This window comes from Pocillopora verrucosa, chromosome 4 (genome assembly GCF_036669915.1).
Source record: "Pocillopora verrucosa isolate sample1 chromosome 4, ASM3666991v2, whole genome shotgun sequence".
Lineage (NCBI taxonomy): Eukaryota > Metazoa > Cnidaria > Anthozoa > Scleractinia > Pocilloporidae > Pocillopora > Pocillopora verrucosa.
Genome location: NC_089315.1, coordinates 818,654 through 845,469, shown reverse-complemented (window position 1 = coordinate 845,469; position 26,816 = coordinate 818,654). Strand labels below are relative to the sequence as shown.

Sequence of the window (26,816 nt, the reverse complement as noted above, 5' to 3'; positions counted from 1 at the left end):
AGAAGGAAATAGATGATTTAAGACCTCATTTGATAAATGATAATTATTTCCTTTTAGGTTTATGCAGACGCTTCCTTGGTTTTTCCGCTATTGGTGGCGGAGACCTTTGCCCGGAATTTTAAAATGGACGACTGGGATTGAAAGGGGGTAAGCGATTTGGTGAAGAAAAAAACTTCGCCAATGGAGACAAATTTTGAAGCTTCCAGGAGGCTTTCAGTGAAATTAAAAGACGGCGGACGTGGTCCAAATACAGAAGATTCTCGACATTTTGTCACAGCAGTAATTGAATTTATTTAATTAAAAGTTCGGGCCTTTAATTGTAGTTTGCATAAACCATGGTTCAAATATTCGTAGATTGTAGAAAGTAAATATAATGCGATGTCTTGAAGACTGCGTGGACTTCAATTCTTACTCACTTCAAAATATTGGCGCAATTAACATTAAGAACCCAAAGGAGTATTAAAAGATGGAAAATTGAAATTCGTTCTTCAATGCGAAATTTAAGTTTGTGAGGAAACTTTATACCGAGTTGCGAAAGGTTTTCTCGGGGAATTTGTGCCACCGCACAAGATGCTGTGAACTCTTTATTTAAACAATCTTGACGTAAGGAAGAGTAAAAGTCAACACAAAACTAAACCTCAATGGCGAAACTTTACTTTGTTTTCCCCGTTACCTTAATTGCTTTGCATCTTTTCCTAAACACTAAAAAGGTAACCAAATCATCCAATGCGAGGAGTCTCTCGCCTCGAGTCAGAGCTCGCTTCCGATTTTTTCTCAGTTTTTCAAATAATGATTCCACTTGTCCCATCTGCTGAAGTTGTTATTAAAGAGTAAAGTTGTCAACAAGAAATGATGGTGTCTTTTTTTTTAAAACCGGGTTTGGAAGGGTTGAAAGAATTTAATTCATCGATTTGAAATCAATGAAAAAAACTCAGTGCGAGTCATCGCAGAACTTTGTGTTTCGATTGTTTTGATAGCTTTCTTATTCTAACATGTAAGGAGGAAGTTGTTAAACGGTGACAGCTTGCGATCTCGTATTTGTTTCTGTAATGAATTCGAAATAGTTACCAGTTTGACATTTAATTTCCGTTGTTGTATATAATGTTGGCATATAATAATGAACGCGTTTCAAACTGAAGAAAAAAAAAGCTTATTCATGTAGGGAAGAGTTTTAAGCCACTAAAAACATTCATGACAGAATTTCAATGCTGCTTTTATTTTCCACAGAGCTTTTCAGAAGTTACATTTGATCTAGCGTAGTTACATGATTTTGTTTTTTGTGTGTGTTCAGTACTATTAGATTAGAGGCGATCGACTTTGTATCCTTTTTGCTTGGTAAACATGTGTACATATGACGGTTAAACAATGTTCCTGTACGTTAACAAGTGTCATAACTATTTTTGTTGATGACCATCGAAAGATCAGCTTTCAATACTTTGATAGCGGAAACAAACGAGCATATTTTTTTTCACAAATTGTTTCTTCATACTCGCTTTACTGAAGGTGAGATAATGAATTTCTTATTAGAAATATCACGTTCAACAAAACTCTTAAAATTAGTAGGACGTGCTTAATTAAACACTTTGCTGCACCCGAACGAACTCAAAATTAACTGTCATTTTTAATGGTAAGCTGCGTAAAACTCAGCCCTTTTCATTGGTTTATATCCTGACAGCTTTAGAGCTTAAATGTAATTGCATTTTCCAAACAATTTTTTATGCAGGTGACAATTGTCCGTTGGGTGTTAATATTTCAGTTGAGCTTTGTTCGTCAGTAGGCGACTATCACAATGAAAGGCTGAAGCTTAAGTGCAAGCACGCAGCGAATCTGCAGGAGTGATCGACAGGTAGTTTAATACAAGATAGTCTATTTTAGCTTATTCTCCCTTAAACTGGCCTTGTATGATTGTTTCTGCCCCACTTTTCTTCTCTTGAAATTTGCGGCGAAGGGGAATTTCGGTCGTAAGCTGATACCGTTACCAACTTGTAAATTGTAATGACTATACATGTCCTGAGAAGTGCAGAATGATGTATGTTTTCCTGTAAGTTATGATGTGGCGATCTTCTTGTAGTTTTACCGACTAAAACAATATTTCACAGTATTGTCTTTCATTTTCGGTCTGTGAGTGGCTCGAAATGAAAGATGGAATCACAGCACTGAAATGGGTTGTGCAGTTACAAACCCACCAAAACAGAAGAAAATCGCCATGCGGTGGATAGTGCTTTCACGGCAAAGTTTAATCATATTTCAAGGTACTTCTTTGTTATAATAACTTTCAAAGTGGCAAATTTAGGACGATCTTTTTTCCTTCCGCCTCAACAACAAACTTGTACGATGTACGAAAAAGCCTAACCATAAGTAAGTTTGAGAGAACTTCAAAAACTATCGACAACAAGAAATAACGATACCAACGAAGATAAAGATGTAAGTTACGATTTTAAATACTTTTTATTGTGCTACTGAGTGATCTCCTTCAACTTTAGGCGAATACGTTGATTCTCATTTTCAGATTGTGGATCTTGTAAAACGCTTTGCACTTTAACTTCGACAGTCCAGCTGCCGTTTCCTTGCACTTTTTCACCCATTAAAAAAACAATTACGGAGACAAACAGTTTTGGCGACTCTGGCAAAATTTAGAAAATTTACCTCAGAATGAGAGCGAACCTGATTCAGTTTCTGGACACTGAAATGAAAAGTACTTGGTGAAAACAAGGAAAAGTATACTTGTTTCTATTCATCGAACGACCAAATTTGCCATCTTTTGCTTCGAGATCTGAAATAACTCCTAAAACAACTTCCCAGAAACAAACAAGTTGAATGCTGCATTATTTAATTGCTACTTGGGCCTCAAGCTCCATATTAAAAGATTTGTGGTGAATTCTTTGCTTTCAGACTGGCTCTTTTTCAACATGAAGCGCTACTAAATGATCTCTCAAATACCGCGCGATTAATCGAGATATTGTTGCCATAAAGGCATTTAGCAAGAAAAAGTAATTGAAATTTTAATTAGGTACCAAAACTATTGAAAGCGTAGAGAAATATATTTTATGATGTTTGCGTCCAAAAATACAATTAGTGTTAAATGGCGATAATTCAACAATTGTTTCGAGGCTTTCAATGAGCTGCATAAGTTATCTTGAGTTTTACATTATAAACGGATTCGATTGTGTGGAGAAACGCATTACAACTTGATACTCTATCGAAGCCGAGAAACGCGCATAAAAAAAATTTATAATGGATTTGCAGCTCAACGAAGCTCCTTATTACATTTGTAAGTCACACATGTTCATTCCCCTGGTTCAGTTACTCTAAAACTCGCGAAAGGACATTACATTTTCAAGTCACTACAAACGTTCCTTTTGCATCACACATTGGTTAAATTTAGAGACAATATTATAATGACATTTTCGATTTGGAAGTTGTCCAAGAAACAGTCACGGTAGCTGCAAAGATCCTCATAGATTCCGGAAGTTTTAACGGCTTTCCTCTCCGGAATATGGAAGGGCTGAACCGCCGTGAGGGCCCACAGTATCTTGAAATATTCTTTAAAGACCTCGAACTCTCTTATAGTCGTAAAAGAACTCTATTTTTAAAAGTATTCAAAAGTCTTTCATCAAAATAAATAAAGGCTCTTAACTTCCATTTAATGATTGTTAAAAATTCTACGCAGTAATCAAAGGAAGAAACATATATTCATCCGTGGAGACTGTCAAGAGGAAATAAAAAGAAAGGCAGTTTTAATTTAATGATAAAGAAAAACAGATTAAGTTGCTAAATTAAATGGGTTTCGATGAAATGAAGGACTGTTGTTTATGTTTATCCTAAACATGGCCTTCGCAGAAATTTTATGCAGCGTTTGTTTGGCCGTCAATGATGTTTTGCGACCGGGAAGAATCGAACTAACGTCGTTCTGCAAGAGGCTGCATGCACTGTGAATCCGTTCCAAGTATTTGCTCTTCTCGTTGTGATCTACTCACTGGCTGCCATCGCTTTTTATCGTTACAAATTCATTGTAAACCCTCTTCCACGCACACCATCATCAGTAAAGACAATTACAATTCTGACCATATCTGGGTTGTGGCTGTTGTCATTTGCAATCGCCTGCCCTTATTTCTTTGGTCTCAGGTTTAGAAATGGTAACTGTGAGGAGCTGCCTGTCGTAAACAATAGGTCCTATGTAGCTATCACATTCATCCTGAACTACGCTTTACCTTATGTAATAATGCTGGCATCTTACGGAGCAGTGGCGTGGAACTTCAGGAGGCGAATTGTACAGATTAACGAAAGAAATCGGGATTTGAATGTTTCATCCTCTTGTGTTGTTGAAACTGAACTCCGAGAGTTTCGAGATGGCGCGAGAATGGAGGAACGAAGAAATGTTCTGCTCGAACAGAATCATGAACGGAAGAGACAGTAAACCCGAAAACACAGACCCGGTGAAAGATTTACTTAAGATGATTTTTATGCTTATTATCATTTACGTCGTTTGTTACTTTCCGTATCAAGCCCATTATGTGTGGGAAAGGGTTTGTAACATCACTGTGCGTCAATTTAGATATCATCAACTCTTTATGGATTATAATTTTATTTTGATTTGCGTTCCCATCGCCCTACATCCTTTGTGTTATGGAACAATGAAGAGTTTCTTTGCTAAGGCGTTCTCTAAAATCATTCTTCGTTTAAAAAAACAATGATGAATGTGAATGAAAGTGATCTTCGCAGTGATGTGCACTACTTAGGCAGTAGTGAAAATAAGGCCTGAAAAAAATTCAGGCCTGTACGGGATTTGAACCCATGACCTCTGCGATACCGGTGCAGCGCTCTACCAACTGAGCTATCAAGCCAACTGGGAGCTGGTCATGATGGTGGAGTTCTAAATAAACCCGTGAAGTGATGAATAGACGGTTAAGAATAAGTAGTGCACATCACTGCGAAGATCACTTTCATTCATGTCTTTATCCGCAGTTCAAATATATGACCTTCATATATTCTTAATGATGAATGTGTTTCTCAAGTCGTAGAGTGTCTTTTTCAAGTTCGAGCAAATTCTTAGGTTCATTTTGCCTTGTTATTAGAGCCGTTTCCGAATGAAAGATTTTTCAACTTGAGTTGTTCCTCCTCGCCGTTTAGGACTGGTGAGTTTATCTCGAAATTGACTTGTTGACTAGGCCATTATTTCATACACAGACTTATCATAATGATAATGTTTATGCAGCTTGCGTATCTGCGGCAACAACGATAGTAGAATATACTTTTGAGCTACGTTACAAATGTAAGTGATATGATTAAAGGAATATGCTTACTTGTTGAGAAGAAATTAAATTTGACTAAGGTCCTTTAAGTGCATGATAAAATATTATCTTCTTGTTGTTGATAGCGAATTCCTGTTCAAATTGAAAACGAGACTTACCTGTAAGTTGAATCCATCAGGCACTTCTTTCATGTAGTCATTGTCAACGATGTGTAAGGTTTGTCCTCTTTGTACAGTGACCAATGACATCGACATCACCAACTTTAGCGCGAGAGTTTTCAGATCAAGCTTCTCATGGGGTTTGAGAAAGGAAATACAAGTCAAAACAGGTTGCACATCCCAAGGTCACTGGTACCGAGAAGTTGGCGGGGAACCCTTGTATACACCTTTCATGAACCTGGAAATGAGTGGATGAGTGCCAATGGTCATATTGTTCACTAGTACAGTAATGGCTGATATGGCACTCCTGGCAGTATTAATGGTGGTGTACGACAGTCTCTTGTCATGGAGACTGGCCAGAAAATACAAAACCGCTGTCAAAGGTGGGTCGTAAGGATCACTCTTCCATTTGCTTAAAAAAAACAATCCATTGTGTGATGCAAGGCTTGTACTGCTTCTATGTCCCTGCGGACCAGGACTTGAGGATGATTTGTGCAGCCTTGTCTGAAACATTTCTCTGCAGTAGGCTTTTCCGGAGAGCTTGCGGGCCGTTAGTTTCATATGTTCCCGGAGGGGATGCAACGCATGATTGTGAGGTTGTATCAGTAGGTGGTGTGACCGTGGAAGAAGGACAGTGTAGTCTACTCACAGATGCAGGAGAACCAAGGTTGGGTCCACCAAATTGGAACTAGGAGTACATCAGTCGCTTGGTCCTGTTCTATTTTCTGTAAACAGGCCGCTATGACACTGAAAGGTGGAAAAGCATAGAAAAAGTATTCTTTCCACCTCATAAAGAATGCATTGACAGATATTGCACCAGGGTCCAGTTTCCATGACACATAACTAGGAACCTTAAAATTGAGTCTGGATGCAAATAGATCTATTTGGAACGGACCCCACATTTTGTTTATATCTTCGAACACATCTGAATGTAAGGATCACTCAGTTGAACTGTTAATTTTCCTAGATTCAGCGTTGGCATCCACATTAGTTGAGCCAGGTATGTGACAAGCACTGAGCCAGATTACTCTCTCGCGGCACCACTCCCAAATTTGCTTGGCCACATTATTACAGTCAGTGGATTTCATAACCCCCATTGCATTTACATATGCTACTGTCGCAGCATTGTCAGATTGAATCCGAATGTGTTTGTTACGAATAGTGCTGCACAAGGATTTCGAACCCAACAGAACTGCTTTCAGTTCTAAGTAATTGATATGGTAAGCTTGTTCTTCCAGAATCCATAATTCCCCGGTTTTTTGATCCCCACGTACTGCCCCCATCCTATTGTGGAGGCATCAGTAGTAAGGGTGAGGTCAGGGTTGGTCTGCGTAATGTTTCGGAAAGCGAAAGTCACATTGTTCACCCACCAGTGCAAATCGGATCTAGCCTCTTGTGACAGACTCATGGGTGCATCATAATCACCCCTATTATCCTATAAAGCCTGGATTTTGTCTCGCTCCAAATATCTATAAAACAACTCCCCGTATTGTTCACCTTGGCAACTGGATACTATCAAACCTATAACATGAGCAACCTCTCTAATGGTAAGGTTATGTTGGTGTAATAGGTCCTCATATGCCTGCCTGACATAAGTAACCTTCCTGGGTGGGAGGCGTATACTCATCGAAATGTTGTTTAGCAGAAAACCAAGAAACTTTAGTTCTTGTGTTGGTATAAGTACTGACTTTGTAGGGTGGATGACAAAACCCAACTTGAGAAACATATTAACCGTCTGCACAATGTTTTCCTCACAGGATGCATAAATGTATCTCATGAGGAAAGAGTCATCAATGTGGCCCATACAAAAATGGCCCAGAGATCTGAGGCCAACATGGACTAGTTTTAGCAATTTGGTAAATGGTCTCGTGGATCATCTGCGCCTCCGAGGCCTGAGTTAGTCTTGATAAGGTGCTGGTTAGGTTCTGTAGGACGTTCATCAGATTGTTGTTGTTCATACTTGACGTTGCTACTGTTGAGCCTGAAAACTCTGCTGGTGACTCGTCTGGTATTGTGGATATGGAGAACGTTGTTAAAAATCGACTGAGCGATGTTTTGCTTCGATAAAATCGAAAAATTGCGAAAAAACAGCAAAAATTTTGTCCTTAGCACTGAAGCCTGCAAACTGATTTCGGGCGCCAAAAGCACTGGTTATGCGCATGCACTTAGCTATCTCATGGGATCCCTGAGGCAGTGATGACGAGTTAGAATTACATAAACTGTAAAGAGCTCCAAATTTAGAAACTGCTGCTATTTAGAGCATGCGCACGTCGCATGAAATTTTTTTCAATGACGAGATATCTCTTGCCGACCGACAAATGGTTTTCATGAAACTTTGGAAGGCTAATGGGCCATCTATTCCTAAGTTGTCAGTTGTTTTCACAGTTAGCTTATCGTTTGCGGTTTTTTGAAATGAATGTTGAGACCTTGGGCACAGTTTTTCTCAATACGAACCTCCCGGCTGGCAAATAACACTTATAAATCATGCTCAACCTCGTCCCATTATCACGTTACCGCTGAAGCTGGAGAACATCTAAAGCACATGTCTGTTAGTTCATAAAATCGTACCAGAGAACACTGAAAAGAGAGCATTCCACGCAACAAACGGTAAGCTATTCGTTAACATTTTTTCACGTGCGTTAAAAAATGTTTGAAGGATAATAAACACAATAGCATCCATTTTGCACTAAAAATATCCTCGTAAGTGTGTCCTTGAGCATAATCTGTTCCTCTAATCACTCGTTTCTCTTCGAGCTTCGCTCTCGAGAAACTGTATCCGTGCATGTTTTTGCCCCAAGTAGAGGCTATTGTTGATTGTTGTTTTCGAGGGTATGAAAATTAGTTTGGAGCTTTTCATTTTGTGAAAATCGCAACATTGTCGTTTACATCAGGACATAATCTTATTAGGCACCCTGTCGTTAAACCTGGAATTCAAAGCAAATCTTAGCATTCCGAACCGTACTTGATCACAAAACCAACTGAATCAGCTAACCTCGCAAAGATGACGATGGCCATTTTGGTGGTTAACCCAGCTTTCGTTTCAAATTCCCATCTGTTGCACGTGGCGAAGGTGTTTATTTGATAACACATTCCTCAACGGTGCATTAAGCGTCTGTTTTTCTTCACATATTCGAAGACATTTAAGTTTTCAGAAATTTCTAGAATAAAAGTGAGCTTCATTGTGGACTTGATGGAGGGTAATTTAATCATAAATACCTGTAGGTCAATAGTTCTTTGCCGAAGACGAGACGAGCAGCAAGCTGATGCACGTGTAGTGCAACACACTCACTGAAGAGTTTATCACACGAGGCTAAACGTATTACCATCACGACAAATTTTTATTGTTCTCGAATGATAGAATTTAATACAACATACTGTCGAACCTGAGTTAAGCGGCACCGTATTAAATGTTTACCTATTAATAAGTGGTCCTTGTCAAAGTTCCCTTAAGTATTTTAACTTTTACTTCTTTATGCGCCAACTTTATTGAGCGGTCGTGGTCACCCTTGACTAAGTCCCAACTGTTGCGTATTCCGAGCGGGGTTGCTCGTCGGGTCTGACTTCCCCATGGACAGGAAGCAGCGTATAAAGCTTTCAAGTGACTGTTTCTCGGAATGGGGAGCCGTTGCATCTGGAGTGCCTCAAGGCACCAAACTTGGATATCTTACTTGTATTAGGCCTCTAGTCGAATATTGTGCTCGTCTTTACCATCATGCACTGCCTGATTATTTAAGTGACGACATAGAACGTGTTCAAAAACGCGCACTATCTATAATTTTTCCTGGCCTATCATATCTCGCCAACCTTTCATTGTTTAACCTAAACTCACTGAAGGATAGACGTACCGAGCGAAGTGATAAATAAATTTTTCGAACCAATAGTATCCAATACGGAGCACAAGCTTCACCATTTTTTGCCACTGAAGAACTATATTACTTATAATCATATAAATCAACGTCAGTCTGTTAACCCAGTAATGCGCGCCAAGCGTTTCTCCTAGACATATTTACCAGCCATATGTAGACAATAGGTCTGTGTATTATTCTTGTATTATTCTTGAAATAATATGTTCTGTAAATATAATTTATAATTTTTAGCCACTGTATTGCATAATCATCATGATGCAATTCAGCCTTACTGGGCTGTCATGTGATTTTTAATAAAGCTATCTATCTATCTATCTATCTATCTATCTATCTATCCAACTGCTTGTTTGTATTGTTTTCCACGTGTATTGAAGGGTCACGTAAAGCGAAAACTCTAAAAAAAACCCAATAATAATCTCTCAAGTCAAATTTTCCGTGTATATGTCCCGAACCAATGTTAGCGCTTTGAGTTCCAATGTCTTTCTTTTTCGGACTGTTAAGTCAAAATGGTGTTTTGTTAGGAGGTTATGTTCTGATAAGTAGTTAGAAGGTTCTTGCGTCATCTTTACGTGATTGAATATCCGTTGTTTAGGAAGATCACAGTTTACAATAATCAGTGGTAAAATAAGATTAATGTGATGAACTTCCAAGCCAAGAAACTAATTAAGAATCAGACGTCTGAGAACCAAATGTGTTTTCCTTTTCGTACAAACATGGTTCTCCGCAGCTAACAACGCTGAGAAGACACTAGTTGTCCCGCCTTACGCGTTTTAGCGGCGCTGTCGGACTGCTTTGGACTGGGGTTTAAGGAAATTGAAAGATTGATGTGTCATTGAGCATCTGCCAAATGTTCTCTCAGTCAATAAATACGAAAAATTCATTTGATTCAATTGCAAATTTTCATTCAAGTTCTAACTTGAACTACTTAGACTTTAATTCTACATACTACTCCTGAGCTGTCAATAAAGAGATGGTATCCATTTTTTATTATCGGTTTCTTTCGATACAAAAGACAGGAATTAGATCAAGCTGATCAGACCTCGCAAGTAACCGTTAGGCATGAAATTGTGCCGTTCAATTTTGATCAAATGTGCAGTAGAGGTTCCTAGCATACGCACGCCGCAGCAAAAGAACATTAGTGTTAGCTATGAGTGAACACGGTGGGTCAAGAAAGGCCGAGGTGCTTCTCTAATTTTTTAACAGGCTGACGTCTTGTGCTCTCATCAAACTATCAAATGCTTGGTTAAAAAGCAGTTTCATATTTTTCAGTCTGAGTTGTCTCTGCAGTTTAAATCTCTGTTTCCTTTTAAAAAAATTCATATGTTTCCTTTTAAAAAAATTCATATGCTGATTGAAAAGAAAATTGTTATTTGCAAACCTGTCCGAAGTGAATTTTGCTAAAAGCTGTAGCTACGTCATAATCGATATCTTGCGTGAGTTTTTCCCTACACAAAACTAAGTGAAAAGCTGTAAGTAGATTCTAGTGATAACTGAAGTGAGTTTTATCTCTGTCTATCGGTAGGATATCTTCAATAAGATTTTTTTATCTTTACTTCGATAACTTCCTCTTATAATACGATGGCATACTTTAACCACATAGAATGTTTACAAGGTTATTTAAAGTCCACCAATGTACTTCGCGAATCTCTGGCAGTTGTGATGTTTGTGTGATCTTACACTGTTGCAATGATTATAGCTCTGTACCAGCTGGGTTTTTAGTATACCAAGCCTCGCGCCGTTCTTGGAGCGATCTTTGACGAGACCAGCATTTATAATTTATCACTGATTCGTCATTCATTTGTCACTCACGGTCTGAAAATTTGGTGTCATTTGTGTCAGTCAATACTCAACAAAGAATTCGTCGGGGAAAATGTTTAAAAGCCTTTAAAAGTGTAATTCTGGTGATTATCGTCAGCTAATGTTTATCGAGATACAAGATACGAGAACAGCAATGATAACTTTAATTATAATTAAAATCAATATGAAAATTCGTCATTCATATATTGACAGGTTTAAAATTCGAAGTCATTTGTGACGTTGACTATCAACAAAACAGTGGAGAGGAAGACGGAGCAAAAGTCTTTGAGAAAACAGTTTCGCACTACATTATCTGTTGTCTGCTTATCTCTCTCACAATAAAGGTATTAACAAAGAGGACAAGAATACTGAACGACAAGAGCCGGAAGACGGCAAAAGCGATGGAGTTTATCAACAATACGAACATCACAAACTCAACAGAGCCCTCCACGGTGGGATCTGTTTCCTGGATAGAACAGTATGAAGAACCAAAAGCTCTTTACATTTTCCGTTTAACCCTGTTCTCCGTGATCATCTCGGCCAGTGTGATCGGCAACTCGATGGTTTGTTATGCTGTGTGTACCATACCTTCCCGCAAGCCTCTCTCCTACCATCTCGTCGCTAACATGGCCTTCGCAGAAATTCTAAGCAGTGTTTGTTTGGCCGTTATGTTTGCGAGCGGGCAGAATCCAACTGACGTCGTTCTTCAAGAGGCCGCATGCATTTTGAATCCGTTGCAAGTAGTTGCTCTTCTCGTTGTGATCTACTCACTGGCTGCCATCGCTTTTTACCGTTACAGATTTATTGTAAACCCTCTTCCACGCGGACCATCCGTTAAGAAGATTACACTTCTGACCATATCTGGGCTGTGGCTGTTGTCATTTTCAATCGCCTGCCCGTTTTTCTTCGGTCTCAGGTTTAGAAATGGTGAATGCATCGAGCTGTCTTTCGTAAACGATAGGTCCTATGTAGCTATCAGATTCATCCTGAACTACGCTTTACCTTATGTGATAATGCTGGCATCCTACGGAGCAGTGGCGTGGAACTTGAAGATGCGAATTGTACAGATTAACGAAAGAAATCGGACCTCGACTGCCGAATCGTCTTGTGTTGTCCAAATCGAAGATCAAATGGAGCTAAAAGATTTGAGAGAGGACACGAGAATGAAGGAACGAAAGAGTGTCGTGTTCGATCAGAATAACCGAAGAGACAGCAAACCCGAAAACACAGACCCGGAGAAAGACTTACTTAAGATGATTTTTATGCTTATTATCATTTATGTCGTTTGTTATTTTCCATATCAAGCCCATTATGTGTGGGAAAGGGTTTGTAACATCACTGCGTATCAATTTAGATATCATCAACTCTTTATTGATTATAATTTTATTTTGATTTGCCTTCCCAGTGCCTTACATCCTTTGTGTTATGGAACAATGAACAGTTTCTTTGCTAAGGCGTTCTCCAAAATCATTCTTTGTAGATCTTTTGATTAATGTTTATCTCAAGTCGTAAGCGGAACTTTGGATAAACCTTTACCAAGCTGCGAAACGGACTCAGTTTTAAATCGAACTCAGTAAAAGTTCTATGCTCCCAATGTGGCATCTGTAAATGTCTGGCATCCATCTTGAACACTATAGGGAAGTCCTCTAGTCAAGAGTTTCAGAGTTTAAATACCGCAAAAATTGTTCGTGGAAAACTGTATTTTTCCGAACAACTTTGAAAAAAAATGTACATATTATAGCGTCAATAGCCTCTTAGTCTAAATCATAGGAACACTATGCAACGGATATCTTCAGTAACAACTTCCTGCCGCCACATGCATTTTGTATAAAAATTCTTGAGAATTACATATCCATGGCTTTGCTTGTAAATATGCTCATCTTTCACAAGGGAAATTACTAAGACTAGAAGCTCATAGATTATTTTCTGATCATTTAGTTCCTTGAAGAAAATTTGCTCGATGTTATATAGTTTCAATTATTGTATGTAGAAATATAGGCTTCCGGTGGTTTGATGAGAGGAAGCTGATAAAGGATTTTCAAATGTGATCAATAGCTGTAAAAGTTCTCTTAAATACTTTAGGAAATCCTAATGTGAGTTTATTTGCAAAGATGGGAGAATATTCTTGTTAACTTAAAATATGCCTGAAAAGAACTGATTCTGTAGGCATAAGAAATATATTTGACTCCTGATAAATCGAACCTTTAGGGAAAGTGGAAGAGTTTCAAGTAATAGGGTGATCGGGTTATCGGGCGTAGGGAACAAGTGACCAAAAATATGAAACAGATGGTGTTTTTTGTATTTTTATTAATACATTGCACATTTTAATAAAATTAACCACAGAGATGTCGGGTTGAATAAAAGTTTCAGCAAACAGCCAAATCAGCGCCAGGTTCGAGTCTGCAAATGTTCCAGTTATTAGAGATGTACATGTGTTGAACAGCAGGGGGAGAAACTTCGCGAACAGTCTTGTAAAACCGCATCATCACAAGCGTGTCCTTGTTGCGTGATTTTTTTCTCAGAAAGGGAGAGACACCTACACTTGATGGATAGTCATCATAAAAAAAACGTGGTGAAATTACATTGAACGCTGAGTGTGAGTTAAAGTGTTTTAAACACCCACAGGTCTCTAGACATGGTGGCGATCAGAAGTCAAAACATCCTGCAATTCAATAGAACTAAAGAATTAAGGAATATTATAGGTCTCATAAGGTAGATGAAAGATGAAAACGGAAGAATCTACCCTTAAACATCTCTCAGATATTCCTTCAGTCGGTAAACATAACAAATTAATCGCAAATTTTCAGACAAACATTTAAGTTAAATACTGTACATAAATAATAATTATATATACAAGTTCTATCAAATGACAGAACTGAGTTGTCAGTCATAAGATGGACTTAAGTATTTGTCCTCTTAATTTCCAGTGATCATTGGTTCTTTTCAAAGAAAATGACAGAAGTATAGACGCATCGATCTCAACAATAATATGATAACCGTCATGAAAACGTGCTGTTCAATTTTAATTAAAATGTACGGAGGAGTTTCCTGGCATACGTGTGTGGTTGTAAGGCATCATGACATTGTCACGAGTTATGAGTGAGTTGTCCGAGTGATGAGTTAAAATGCGGCTTCTCCAATGGTTTTATGAAGTTAAGGGGTTTTTCTTAGTGCAAATTGCTGATTTCAAGGAGATTTTCTCAGTGCAAATTGCAGATTTCAAGGAGAATCGCGGCCCTCAAACGCTCGAAACACTGGCAAAATGTCGTACCATTAAGCTGGATTTCGACTGTCGCGTTTGTCACGCGCGTGAACGTGCGTTTAAAAAGATTACGTACGTTGAGGTGAACGTTTAAGTGCGTTGACATTGTCATATTTCTACTTCCACGTTCTTTTCTAGACGCTTATGTATGTTTCACGCCCGTTGCAATCGTAAGAGTGTAGAGTAAAGTTGCACAGCCAGCACAGCCTTCATCTGCTATACAGGGTGAACATTTTCTCTCGTTAAAAGGCGCGGTACTCATTTTTACGAAGCAACGGAAATTCTCGTGCACGTTTTCTTTACGCACGTTTTACGGATGGAAAAACTCACGCGATACTAGAGGTTATGAATACACATTTACACTTGCAGCACTTGAACGGCTTACGAGGAAGTAAAATTTGTTAAAAGCCCTTGCTACGTCACAATCGCTATTTCGCGTGTTTTTGCCCCAAACAAACCTAAGTGAAAATCTGCTTGCAAATCTAGCGAGAATTGAGCGGCAGTCAGTCTAGTCCACCACTACAATATCTTAAATTATTCAGAACGACTTCAACTTCCTCTAATCATACAACGGTATCTATAAGCCACAAAGTTGTTTGAAAGAAAAAGTTACCGAAAAAAAATATTGGCATTTGCGAAAGGTTTGGATTCTTAGTTTTTTGTTGTTGTGTCGACAAGCTGTGTTTGCACTATTCACGATAAAATATTCCCGCGCGGTCGTTTGTTAAGATCAGCTTTTTAAAATAATTTTTTTGTGTCCTTTGATTGCCGTCACCATTTTCATACTCTCAACAAAGTCGCAGACGGAAAAATTTTGTAAATGAAAAAAGAACCTTTTCTCAACAGTTCATTACAAACGTTTTCGCGCACACGGTTCCTATTTAAGTTAAAATTTAATGCCTTTCAAAGTAGTCCTAAACTTCCATATTACGAACAGGTTTTGATATCTTCTTGCCATGCTTTCGCAAAGAATGATTTGATGAAGGAGATAGCATCATTACAAGCTCCATGAAAATGAATGAAATCTAATCAATCAGTTCAGCTTAGCTGCTTTACAGCAAATTAACATTTTTTCTACGATCACATTTCTACCTACAAGTGTCTTTATATCTATCTTACTATGAAATTTTGCTTCAATACCTACGTTATATAGAGTACTCGTAACGCTTTCTGCTTCTTATACCAGTAGAAGTTTCTTTACAGCACAATCTCCGAGAAATAAATACTAGGTAGCTTCTTGGTAGTAGATGACATTTGGCATCTACTGCCACTTGGCATCTTCTTGGTTAACGAAATATCAATTTATTGGAATGATCCTAAGAAAGGCGAAATTTATACCATACTAAGCTAATCAATAATTCGCTACCGAAATACGATGGAGCGTTATTCGATTGAATTCTTAAAAAAAATGGATGGTCAGGAAGATAAACATCCCGTGGAGCCAATGAGAGCGTGGGAAAACATGAGTGGTCAAAAAATGCAATCAGCGATTGGTTTTAATCTATCATGCGATTGGTCGGGAATATGGCGCAAATTTTCTAGACTAATCCCAGGCGTAAAGCATGGTGATGTAACGCCAACTTCATCTTTGAAAGATAATCTACTAGCGCATACTGTATCTTCTTGATTCAAAGGCGGAGATCCAAATTAGACTTGTTGTAATAAACACTTTTATCATGTAATACAAGGAATTTCAGCCCTAAGAAAAGCCGTAACAAAACACGTGAAAAAATACGATATTTTTTCACCATCAGCTGCTGACAAGTCACTCGCCTTTCGCCGGGGCCACTCGGTCAGGTTAATGAATGAACGGCGTAGCCTTCACCATTCTCAATCCAAGGTCATTTGTCGGAATTTTCTCGAATTATGGCTGCTAAAAAACTGAAAAATCCGTATTGCTTACAGACAGTGACGCTCAAACTTTCCTGAAAGGGGAAGAAAACCGAAATACGGAAAGAAAAACCGCAAGTTACGTATTCAGTGTCTTTGGTAATGGTATTTCACGCGGCTGAGAACGAAAATCGGCAACTGAAAGATTTGCCACAGGCCTATACCGAAAATGTATCTGTGCTATTGGTGGGAATATGGTGGCGAGAAAACAAGAATAAATTAGTTGAATGAAAAGCTCTCATTGATACCGTGGAGATTAAGAGTGCCGATTTGAAATACAAATTTTTGTTCTAGTGTTATGGGGCTTTCCGAACTGCCTAGACGGAGGGAAAGGTCGCAAACTACAATATGCTGCTTAAAATGATTTGGGAGATTATAGCGTCTAGCGACTGGTTTGGATGCGTCCTTTTCACTTTTCTTTGTCGCGAAGGCGTTCTCGGAATTGGTCACCTAGTCGTCTTCCTGTTTCACCGATGTATAACGTTTTACAATAAGTGCAAGTTATGCAATAGAGGACATTGTCACACGTGAAGTGATCAGTGATCTTAATGGATCTCTTGGGTCCCGACATTTTCTTCTGTTTTGAAGGAAAGGACAAGTTTTGCATCGTGAGCGAGCGCATCTGAAAGTTCCAGGTTGGTCATTGGTTTTAAATCTTGAACTTTTGACCAAAAATTTGTCATGTTTTTTTACGTTAGAACGAAATTAGTAGAGGTTGCATAAAGATAGTACCGGTCTCTGAACCGTTTTGAAGTAAATTAAAGTTTTTAACATTTGTAACGTTGCTCGACAGTATCTTCCACTATCGTTGTTGCCGCAGATACGCAGCTGCACAAAAATTCATCATCATGATAAGTCTGTATATGTTCACAAGTCAATTTTGAGATAAACTCACCAGTCCTGAACGGCGTAAAACACTGAGGAACAACTCATGTTGACAAAACTTTCACCCAGAAACTGCTTTAATAACAGTGCAAAACAAACCTGAGAATTTGTTCGAACTCGAGCATGGCATTCTACGACTTGAGATACATATTTATTCTTGTGTTTTCAAGATCTACAAAGAATGATTTTGGAGAACGCCTTAGCAAAGAAACTGTTCATTGTTCCATAACACAAAGGATTTAAGGCGCTGGGAAGGCAAGTCAAAATAAAATTATAATCAATAAGGAGTCGATTATATCTAAATTGATACGCAGTGATGTTACAAACCCTTTCCCACACATAATGGGCTTGATACGGAAAATAGCACGTAACAAAAATAATGATAAGAATAAAAATCATCTTAAGTAAATCTTTCTCCGGGTCTGTGTTTTCGGGTTTACTGTCTCTTCGGTTATTCTGATCGAGCAGAACACTCCTTCTTTTCTCCATTCTCGTACCATCTCTTAACTCTTGGAGCTCAGTTTCATCATCACGAGAGGGTACAACATTCAAATCCCGATTTAGCCATTCAATCTGTACAATTCGCCTCCTTAAGTTCCACGCCACTGCTCCGCAAGATGCCAGCATTATTACATAAGGTAAAGCGTAGTTCAGGATGAATCTGATAGCTACATAGGACCTATTGTTTACGAAAGACAGCTCCTCACAGTTACCATTTCTAAACCTGAGACCAAAGAAATAGGGGCAGGCGATTGCAAATGACATCAGCCACTGCCCAGATATGGTCAGAATTGTAATTGTCTTTACTGATGATGGTGTGCGTGGAAGAGGGTTTACAATGAATTTGTAACGATAAAAAGCGATGGCAGCCAGTGAGTAGATCACAACGAGAAGAGCAATTACTTGCAACGGATTCAAAATGCATGCGGCCTCTTGAAGAACGACGTCAGTTGGACTCGTTTGCCAGCTCACAAACATGACGGCCAAACAAACGCTGCTTAGAATTTCTGCGAAGGCCATGTTAGCGACGAGATGGTAGGGCAGAGGCTTGCGGGAAGGTATGGTACACACAGCATAACAAACCATCGAGTTGCCGATTAAACTGGCCGAGATGATCACGGAGAAGAGGGTTAAACGGAAAATGTACAGAGCTTTTGGTTCTTCATATTGTTCAATTGCGCTCACGGTGGAGGTATTGATTCCATTTATGGTAGTGTTGGTAAATAACGACATTTCCGTGTTCCTGTGATAAGTAACTCCTAAGGGGCTGAAAACGAGAATCTTCTATCGCAGGTGACCTGTGTTACTGCTACTAGGAAGAGATATATAAAATTACCTTTAAGAATCAATCAAACGTTTTTTGTGCCATTGGATGTCGACAGTTAGATTTTGGGGATTTCTGAAATTCCACATTTATGGCGAATTTACGAAAGTTATTAAAAATTTATAGCATTTCAAAACTTACAGAGCCGCGACGAATTGTCTTTCAGTCATTCTTTACCCATCCTCAAGTGTTTCTAATAACTTAAAATATCAGGAACAATGAGCTAATGCATCGAAGACGAATAATGGCCTTGAGAGCAATTATTTACTTAAGTTAGCAAGTACTCGTTTTTTTTTTATCATAGAAGAATAATCCTTCGGATGGATAAATATAAATTTTCAAAACTGTCAGCTGAAGGAATTAATGAGCCGACACAACGGAGTTTTTGTTTGCATAATTTAAAGGTAGTTTTTTAATTCGTCAGGGGCAAAGATCGTTGATTGCCCTTTCCCTTTAAGATTATATCGACCCTTTTAAAGCTTGAATTTCATTTGCTTCCAAAGTAGAATTTTTGTCAGATGATTTAGTTCTTTTTGGACTCTCAAGAACAACAAACTTTGGGAATGAATACCTAGGTGATCACATATCCATAGAAACTTCATTTTGTCATCACTCTGCGAGTGTAAAAACTTATAACTAGGGAATGTGAAGACAGCTTAGGAAGGACGCACATTTCTCCGCTCGCGGGGAAGATTTGAAAAGATTAATGACAGGAAGCCTTAGTGAAAAAAGCTGCGCGATTAATTTGAATTTCTAAATTACGTTCTCGTCGCAGATGGATCCTTTTTAGCGTAATATAATTGTTCTTCTTTCCCTGGTTTTATCAACTGAGTTGATGATGTAACTTGGCCACTGTAGAAATGTTCTAAAGCTGAAGTTTCGAGCGTCAGTCCTTTGTCAGTGCGAATCGATAGTGGAAAATCTACAATTTAATTTTCTCTACAGAGGCCAATTTACATTATAAGGACATTTGATAATGCCAAAATGCCTTGTATTACCCTTTTACCAACGCAACATCACAGTTTCTTTAGAAAGTTACGCTCTTTATTACTCTTTACAGGGACATATTTCAATAAGAAAGTCTTGTTTCAAATTCATAATTTGATCAATACTTAGATGGATGATCCGGAAACCAGTTCTCCCGTACGCAGAGCTTATTGCGCTAGGGTGGCAGCTGGCCTCGTATACGAAAATGGACCAGCGCTTCTAGCGACAGTCTCCAACAGAACAAAGCCACGCGGGACTAAAAAAATGACTCATTTCCTCACACAAAACTAGCTTTAAGAAGCAGATATTTCGTGGGTCAGATGGAGATTGATATTTTACACTGCCTGTGGTACAGATAAGCTCCTTTGATGAACAGATGGTGAGCATCATAAATAAAATGCATTTATAACAAAATTATAGTTTTAATCAAATATCCTACGTTTCATCAAGCGCATGCTACAAATTTTCGAAAGTGAAATTTCTTTTTTCTGCACAAAATAATATATCAATTTAAAGACGACCCACCTGGTCCGAGTGTTTTCCTATTTTTTTTTCTTTTATCATTATTTTTATTTATGATTACGTGGCATACCAAGTATGGGCGTGGTTCGAAACATATTATGGGAAGGTGGATCGAACGAGCACGACGAACTTTGATGCCCAATGCAGTCCAGGAACAGAAATGAAGAGCTTTTTATGGCTCCCTCAGAAACATATTGGCACTTAAGTTTTTTCCTCCTCCCCCTGTCCCTTCCGTTTGTCACGATTGAATCATGAATTAAAATATTCCATTCCCTGAAAGACTACGCTGCGTTTGCCAAGTCCTCCTTTGGAAATATATAGATGGACCGGCTTCACAAAACTGTCGGGAAGTAGTGAAAAATTGCGTGGGTCCTATGTGGCAATTTGCCGCTTAGCTGGCAAAATCTTGTCTGCGTAAAATTATCGGCTCAATACCGTACCAAGCTCATGGAAACAAGCAGCTGTTTTTTGCCGAAGAAAATTGTTTATATGCTAGTTATTCTCCTTCATTCACAATTGATTGATTTAATTTTTTCTCTTAAGGAACATTTTTATCACCATTATACTATTAAATGCAGCGTTTGTTTCCATTGAAGAAAAAACAGTTTAATAAACAGACGAAAACTGTTTACCGAACAAAAACCGTTCAGAAAACTTTTTTTTTCTCGTAGGTAAAAGGATGAATTATTTAACATAAATATTTTTTATGAAAGTAAAATTTTACTGGATGGTTAGTTTCAAAATCTACGTTCTATTTTATAAATTGATTTCATCATAGTACTTCCCCGTTAGTGGAGTGACAGGCTGACATTGAAAATGATTCCTACGTGCCAGTTTTTATATGAAGTGAAAAAGTAGGTTGAAGAAAACTTGTAATTAAAAATATATAATTTAAGTCCTTATTTGTACTTTCCGAGTCGTCATTGTCCATTATATATGATCTGCATTTGCATGTCGCGTTATTTGCGTCTAGAACTGACCATGTGGCCGCCGCTAGTGTCAAGAAGCTTCGATCATTTAAAATTGAGTGATTTTTCGTTATCCCAGAAGCATTGCAGTCAGCTTTTCTACACAAACAGCGGATTGGTTTTATTTCAATAAGATATTGCGAACCAAAAGGTTGTGCAATTGTACATTTGGGAAAGATACTGAGATAATCCAGTACCCAAAAGAACGATGAGCATATTTATAAGAGCACAAATATTGGTGACGTTGAGTACTTCTGTTTATTAAAAGTTCACAGCCTTAGACAGCTTTCTCGAGCTAAGCGCATTTAGTTCTCGTTAGTATGGCGTACAGCTCTATTGATCAACCCATTTAGCTACAGCTTATGTCCTATTTCCCGTGTGTAAAATACTCACTTTCATCTCCAACGATATCGTAATACGTAAGTATTCTGTGCTACAACTAATTACTAGTTTAATGCACAAACAGCTAAATGGAATACAGGTGGAAGAGTGAATGAGCTATTTCTTATTCCAGTATTAATATATATGATAATTATTTCCCTTTAGGTTTATGCAGACGCTTCCATGGTTTTTTCCGCTATTGGTAGCAGAGATCTTTGCCCGGAATTTTAAATGGACAACTAGGATTGAAAGGGTGTAAGCGACGTGGTGAAGAAAAAAACTTCGCCGATGGAGACAAGTTTAAAGCTTCCAGGATGCTTTAAGAGAATCTAAAAGACGGCGGACGTGGTCCGAATGCAGAAGATACTCGACGTTTTGTCGCGGCAGTAATTGAAATTATTCAATGAAAAGTTCGGGCCTTTAATTGTAGTTTCCATAAACAATGGTTCAAATAACCGTTGGTGGTAGGAAATAAATATAATATCATGTCTTAAAGACTTGTTTGGACTTCAATTCTTACTCACAAAATAAATTGTCATCTTTTTTCTGCGTAAAACTCGGCCCTTTTCATTAATGTATATCCTGACAGCTTTAGAGCTTAAATGTAATTGCATTTCCCAAACTGTTTTATGCAGGTGATAATTGTCCGTTGGGCGTTAATATTTCAGTTGAGCTTTGTTCGTCAGTAGGCGACTGTCACAACGAAAGGTTGAAGCTTAAGTGCAAGCACTCAGCGAATCTGCAGGAGTGAACGACAGGTAGTTTAATACAAGATAGTTTATTTTAGCTTATTCTCCCTTAAACTGACCTTGTACGTTTGGTTCTGCCGCATTTTTCCTCTCTTGAAATTTGCGGCAGAAAGGAATTTCGGTCGCAAGCTGATTCCATGACCAACTTGTAAATACATGTCACGAGAAGTGCAGAATGATGTATGTTTTCCTTTAAGTTATGATGTGGCGATCCTTTTGTAGTTTTGTAGTTCACAGTATTCTCTTTTATTTTCGGTCTGTGATTGGCTAGAAATGAAATATGGATATCCCCAGCACTGAAATGGGTTCTTCGCGTACGTTTCAAAATTTACCAGTTGTGCAGCTACAAACCCACCAAAACTGGAGAAAATCGCCACGCGCTGGATAGTGCTTTTACGGCAAAGGTTATTAACGTACTTCTTTGTAATAATAACATTCAAAATGGCAAATTGAGGACGATTTTTTTTAAGCCTCAATGACAAACGCGTACGATGTACAAAAAAGCCTAACCATAAGTAAGTTTGGAAGGACTTAAAAAACTCCCGACAACAAGGAAAAACAACAACACCAACGAAGATAAAGATGCAAGTTACGATTTTTTAAGATACTTTTTATTGTGCTACTGAGTGATTTCTTCCAATTTTTGGCGAACATGTTGATTCTCATGTTCAGATTGTAGATCTTTTAAAACGCTTTGCACTTTAACTTCGACAGTCCAGCTGCCGTTTCCTTGCACTTTTTCACGCACTCAAACAAAACTTGATTACGGAGGAAATAGTTTTGGTAATTCTGGCAAATTTCCACTCAGCAATTCATCACAGAAAAAGAGTAAGTCTGATTCAGTTTCTGGACACTATTATGAAAAAGTACTTGGTGAAAACAAGGCAAGTATACTCGTTTCTATTCATCGAACGACCAAATTTACCATCTTTTGCTTCGACATCTGAACAACTTCCCAGAAACATACACACTGAATGCTGCATTTAGTTGCTACTTGGGCCTCAAGCTCATTATCAAGATATTTGTGAATTCTTTCCTTTCAGACTGGCTCTTTTTCGACATGAAACGCTGCTAAATTATCTCCCAAATACCGCGCAATTAATCGAGATGTTGTTGCCATGAAGGCATTTAGCAAAAAGTAATTGAAATTTTGATGAGGTACCAGCAGACTGTGCACAAAACTATGAACAGCATAGGGAAATATTTTATGATGTTTGCGGCTGAAAATACAATTAGTGTTAAATGGAGATAATTTAAAAAATTTTTACGAGGCTTACAATTACCTGCACAAGTTATCTTGAGTTTTACATTACAAAGGGATTCGATTGTGCGGAGAAACGCGTTCCAACTTGTTACTCTATCAAAGCCGAGAAACGCGCATAAAAAACTGATCAACGAAGCTGCTTGTTACCTTTGTAAGTCACACATGTTACTTTACCTGGTTCAGTTTCTCTACAACTTGCGGAAAGAACTTGAACCCTCTTAAAGTTACAAAAGGACTTTATTTTAGATGTATTCAAGGATCTTTCATCAAAATAAGTGAGGGCTCTTAATTTAATGAACGATTGTTAAAAATTCTACACAGTCTTTGAAGGAAGACTAAAACACATATTCATCCGTGCAAAAACTGGAGTAAATGGAAAAGAAAGGCAGTTTTAAGTTATTGATATCGAGAAACAGATTAAGTTGCTAAATTAAATGGGTTCCCATGAAATGAAGGACTAGTGTTAATGTTTATCCTCGCGATAGCTAGAATAGTTCCTTTTGCCTCAATAAACTTTGAAGTGGCACGAAAGCTTACTAAAGTCTTAAATATTCTGATCTAACAGTGTAATTTAAATGAAGTCTAAAATATTCTGATTTGACAGTATAATTTAAACCTTTTAAGGTGTCAACTGAAGAAGACCAAAAGATGCTGATCAGTAACTTCACAAACATCACAAACTCAACCGAGCCCTCCACGGTGGGATCTGTTTCCTCGATAGAACAGTATAAAGAAACAGAAGCCCTTTACATTTTCCGTTTAACCCTCTTCTCCGTGATCATCTCGGCCAGTTTAATCGGCAACTCGATGGTTTGTTATGCTGTGTGTACCATACCTTCCCGCAAGCCTCTGTCCTACCATCTCGTCGCTAACATGGCCTTCGCAGAAATTCTAAGCAGTGTTTGTTTGGCCGTCATGTTTGCGAGCTGGCAGAATCCAACTGACGTCGGTCTTCAAGAGGCCGCATGCATTTTGAATCCGTTGCAAGTAGTTGCTCTTCTCGTTGTGATCTACTCACTGGCTGCCATCGCTTTTTATCGTTACAGATTCATTGTAAACCCTCTTCCACGTACACCATCATCAGTAAAGACAATTACAATTCTGATCATATCTGGGCTGTGGCTGTTGTCATTTGCAATCGCCTGCCCTTTTTTCTTTGGTCTCAGGTTTAGAAATGGTAAGTGTGAGGAGTTGTCTTTCCTAAAGGATAGGTCCTATGTAGCTATCAGATTCATCCTGAACTACGCTTTACCTTATGTGATAATGCTGGCATCTTACGGAGCAGTGGCGTGGAACTTGAAGATGCGAATTGTACAGATTAACGAAAGAAATCGGACCTCGACTGCCGAATCGTCTTGTGTTGTCCAAATCGAAGATCAAATGGAGCTACAAGATTTGGGAGAGGACACGAGAATGAAGGAACGAAAGAGTGTCGTGCTCGATCAGAATAACCGAAGAGACAGCAAACCCGAAAGCACAAACCCAGAGAAAGATTTACTTAAGATGATTTTTATGCTTATTATCATTTATGTCGTTTGTTATTTTCCATATCAAGCCCATTATGTGTGGGAAAGGGTTCGTAACATCACTGCGTATCAATTTAGATATCATCAACTCTTTATGGATTATAATTTTATTTTGATTTGCCTTCCCAGCGCCTTACATCCTTTGTGTTATGGAACAATGAACAGTTTCTTTGCTAAGGCGTTCTCCAAAATCATTCTTTGTAGATCTTATGAATAATGTGTATCTCAATTTGTAAGCGGAACTTTGGATAAACCTTTACCAAGCTGCGAATCATTTACGTCGTTTGTTATTTTCTTTATCAAGCCCACTATGTGTGGGAAAGGGTTTGTAACATCACTGCGTATCAATTAAGATATCATCGACTCCTTATTGATTATAATTTTATTTTGATTTGCCTTCCCAGTGCCTTACGTCCTTTGTGTAATGGAACAATGAAAAGTTGCTTTGCTGAGGCGTTCTCCAAAATTATTCTTTGTAGATCTGAAAAACACAATAATGAATATGTTTCTTAAGTCGTAAAGCGCCTTGTTCAAGTTCGAGCAAACTCTTAGCTTCGTTTTGCCTTGTTATTAGAGCAGTTTCAGGATGGAAGTTTTGACAACTGAGTAGTTCATCAGTGTTTTATGCCGTTCAGGAATGGTGAGTTTATCTCAAAATTGACTTGTTAACTAGGCCATTATTTCGTATACAGACTTATCATCTTGTGCAGTCTGTGTATCTGCGGCGACAACGTTAATAGAAGATACTTTTGAGCAACTTTACAAATGTAAGTGATATGAAAAAAAAAAGAATGCTTTTTCAAAGATGAGATTTCTTTTGTCGACTGACAAACGGTTTTCATGAAACTTTGGAAGGCTAATGGGCCATTTATTCCTAAATTGTCAGTTGTTTTCACTGTTGGCTTGTTGTTTGCGGTTTTTTGACATGTTGTTTGTAAATGACAGGCACGTCACCTACTTGTCTCTGTTCATTAATCACGCGAACCATGAGCAATTTTCGATGGAGATTTGAAAACAATTCAGCACTGCATTGGTTATTCTTCAATGCGCTTTATGATTGATTTAGAGAACTCGCGCCATGGTCTTTATGCAGACTCTAAAATTGAGTCCAATTGCGATTTCATTCAATCCACTTTCCGCCTTTGAGGTCGTTGACTACTTGTGATGTCAACGTTTTATCTGCTTGGCCGATGTTATCAGTTTGGTTTTGGTTATACAAAACTCAATCGAACAGCTCTCCAATTACGAAGTATAGCAGACATTAATTTACGTTATATTATAATAAAGTTCGGATATGACGTGCGCTTTCATTGGTTGATACAGCGTGCTGAATCAGAGTACAAAACACGGAGCTGAGCTAATCTGCCAACTTTTACTATGTCCGACCATTTTCCGGACTTCTCTATCGCTTTTTTCGTCAATTAAAAGTGAAATTTCAGAGCAAGCGAGCCGGCAAGTAGCATCAGATGAACCAAAGAAAGGTTTGTAATCCTCAAGTTATACAACATCATAAATTTTGTATAATGATACATGATAAATTGGAGATAATCTTTAAGTTGGCTGTTTCCACTTATTTACTCTGCCTAAGAATGAAATGATTTCTATAAAAGAGGACGACGATTGTTTCGTAGGGGGAGGGGGGGGGGGAGAGGGAGACTGAAAATAAGAAACTCGAATATAACTTCATGGAATCAAAGATAAACTAAAATAGCAAAATAAAATAATAAATAAATTAATTGATCGGGAAATTGTTCTTGTGGGACTGCAGAAGAAGCCAAATTCCACTTAGGACAAAAGTATTTGCAGCCAGAATTGTTATGAAGTACGAAATTAAAAGTATAATTATTGAGAAGAAAGCATGATGTTTAATAGGACTGAGCTAAAGGGTAAAAAATTATCAGTTTATAATATCTTGCTGAAGGGTGAATAAATATGTAGTGCAAGTGTAATTTTAGAAAAGTTATCATCATCTTGGGAATTTTTTT

General features: G+C 38.2%; 3 protein-coding genes and 2 pseudogenes across 6 annotated transcripts; 3 read left to right on the top strand and 2 right to left on the bottom strand.

The window, feature by feature from the left end:
• The first annotated feature begins 1,767 nt into the window (after positions 1 to 1,767).
• LOC131797259 (substance-K receptor-like) lies at positions 1,768 to 13,337 on the top strand. 2 transcript variants are annotated; one of them, XM_059114879.2, is made up of 2 exons: positions 1,768 to 1,846; positions 11,287 to 13,337. In XM_059114879.2, exon 2 carries the CDS (start codon positions 11,475 to 11,477, stop codon positions 12,564 to 12,566), a length of 1,092 nt encoding a protein of 363 aa, XP_058970862.2. In that variant the 5' UTR covers positions 1,768 to 1,846; positions 11,287 to 11,474; the 3' UTR covers positions 12,567 to 13,337. The 2 variants fall into 2 exon arrangements, with proteins under 2 accessions (XP_058970862.2, XP_066022047.1); XM_066165950.1 differs by having other exon boundaries at positions 1,796 to 1,846; positions 11,418 to 13,337.
• Positions 3,828 to 4,694, top strand: LOC136280131 (substance-K receptor-like; annotated as a pseudogene).
• LOC131797239 (uncharacterized) lies at positions 6,349 to 7,214 on the bottom strand (annotated as a pseudogene).
• A 3,938-nt stretch (positions 13,338 to 17,275) lies between the features above and the next one.
• LOC131785378 (D(4) dopamine receptor-like) lies at positions 17,276 to 18,642 on the bottom strand. The gene is made up of 2 exons (XM_059102267.2): positions 18,576 to 18,642; positions 17,276 to 18,422 (listed from the first exon to the last, which is right to left on the bottom strand). The coding sequence occupies exon 2, from the start codon at positions 18,341 to 18,343 to the stop codon at positions 17,276 to 17,278; it is 1,068 nt and encodes a 355-aa protein (XP_058958250.2). The 5' UTR covers positions 18,344 to 18,422; positions 18,576 to 18,642.
• A 931-nt stretch (positions 18,643 to 19,573) lies between these two features.
• On the top strand, positions 19,574 to 26,801 carry LOC131785368 (tachykinin-like peptides receptor 86C). 3 transcript variants are annotated; one of them, XM_059102259.2, is made up of 4 exons: positions 20,948 to 21,330; positions 21,458 to 22,050; positions 22,313 to 22,445; positions 23,930 to 26,801. In XM_059102259.2, exon 4 carries the CDS (start codon positions 23,954 to 23,956, stop codon positions 25,046 to 25,048), a length of 1,095 nt encoding a protein of 364 aa, XP_058958242.2. In that variant the 5' UTR covers positions 20,948 to 21,330; positions 21,458 to 22,050; positions 22,313 to 22,445; positions 23,930 to 23,953; the 3' UTR covers positions 25,049 to 26,801. The 3 variants fall into 3 exon arrangements, with proteins under 3 accessions (XP_066022046.1, XP_058958242.2, XP_058958241.2); XM_066165949.1 differs by lacking the exons at positions 20,948 to 21,330; positions 22,313 to 22,445 and adding an exon at positions 19,574 to 19,800; XM_059102258.2 differs by lacking the exon at positions 22,313 to 22,445 and having other exon boundaries at positions 20,949 to 21,330.
• Positions 26,802 to 26,816: the final 15 nt, after the last annotated feature.

Excerpts from the sequence above, each read along its gene's own strand:
- LOC131797259 (XM_059114879.2), top strand. The coding sequence starts at position 11,475 with ATGGAGTTTATCAACAATACGAACATCACAAACTCAACAGAGCCCTCC.
- LOC131785378 (XM_059102267.2), bottom strand. The coding sequence starts at position 18,343 with ATGTCGTTATTTACCAACACTACCATAAATGGAATCAATACCTCCACC.
- LOC131785368 (XM_066165949.1), top strand. The coding sequence starts at position 23,954 with ATGCTGATCAGTAACTTCACAAACATCACAAACTCAACCGAGCCCTCC.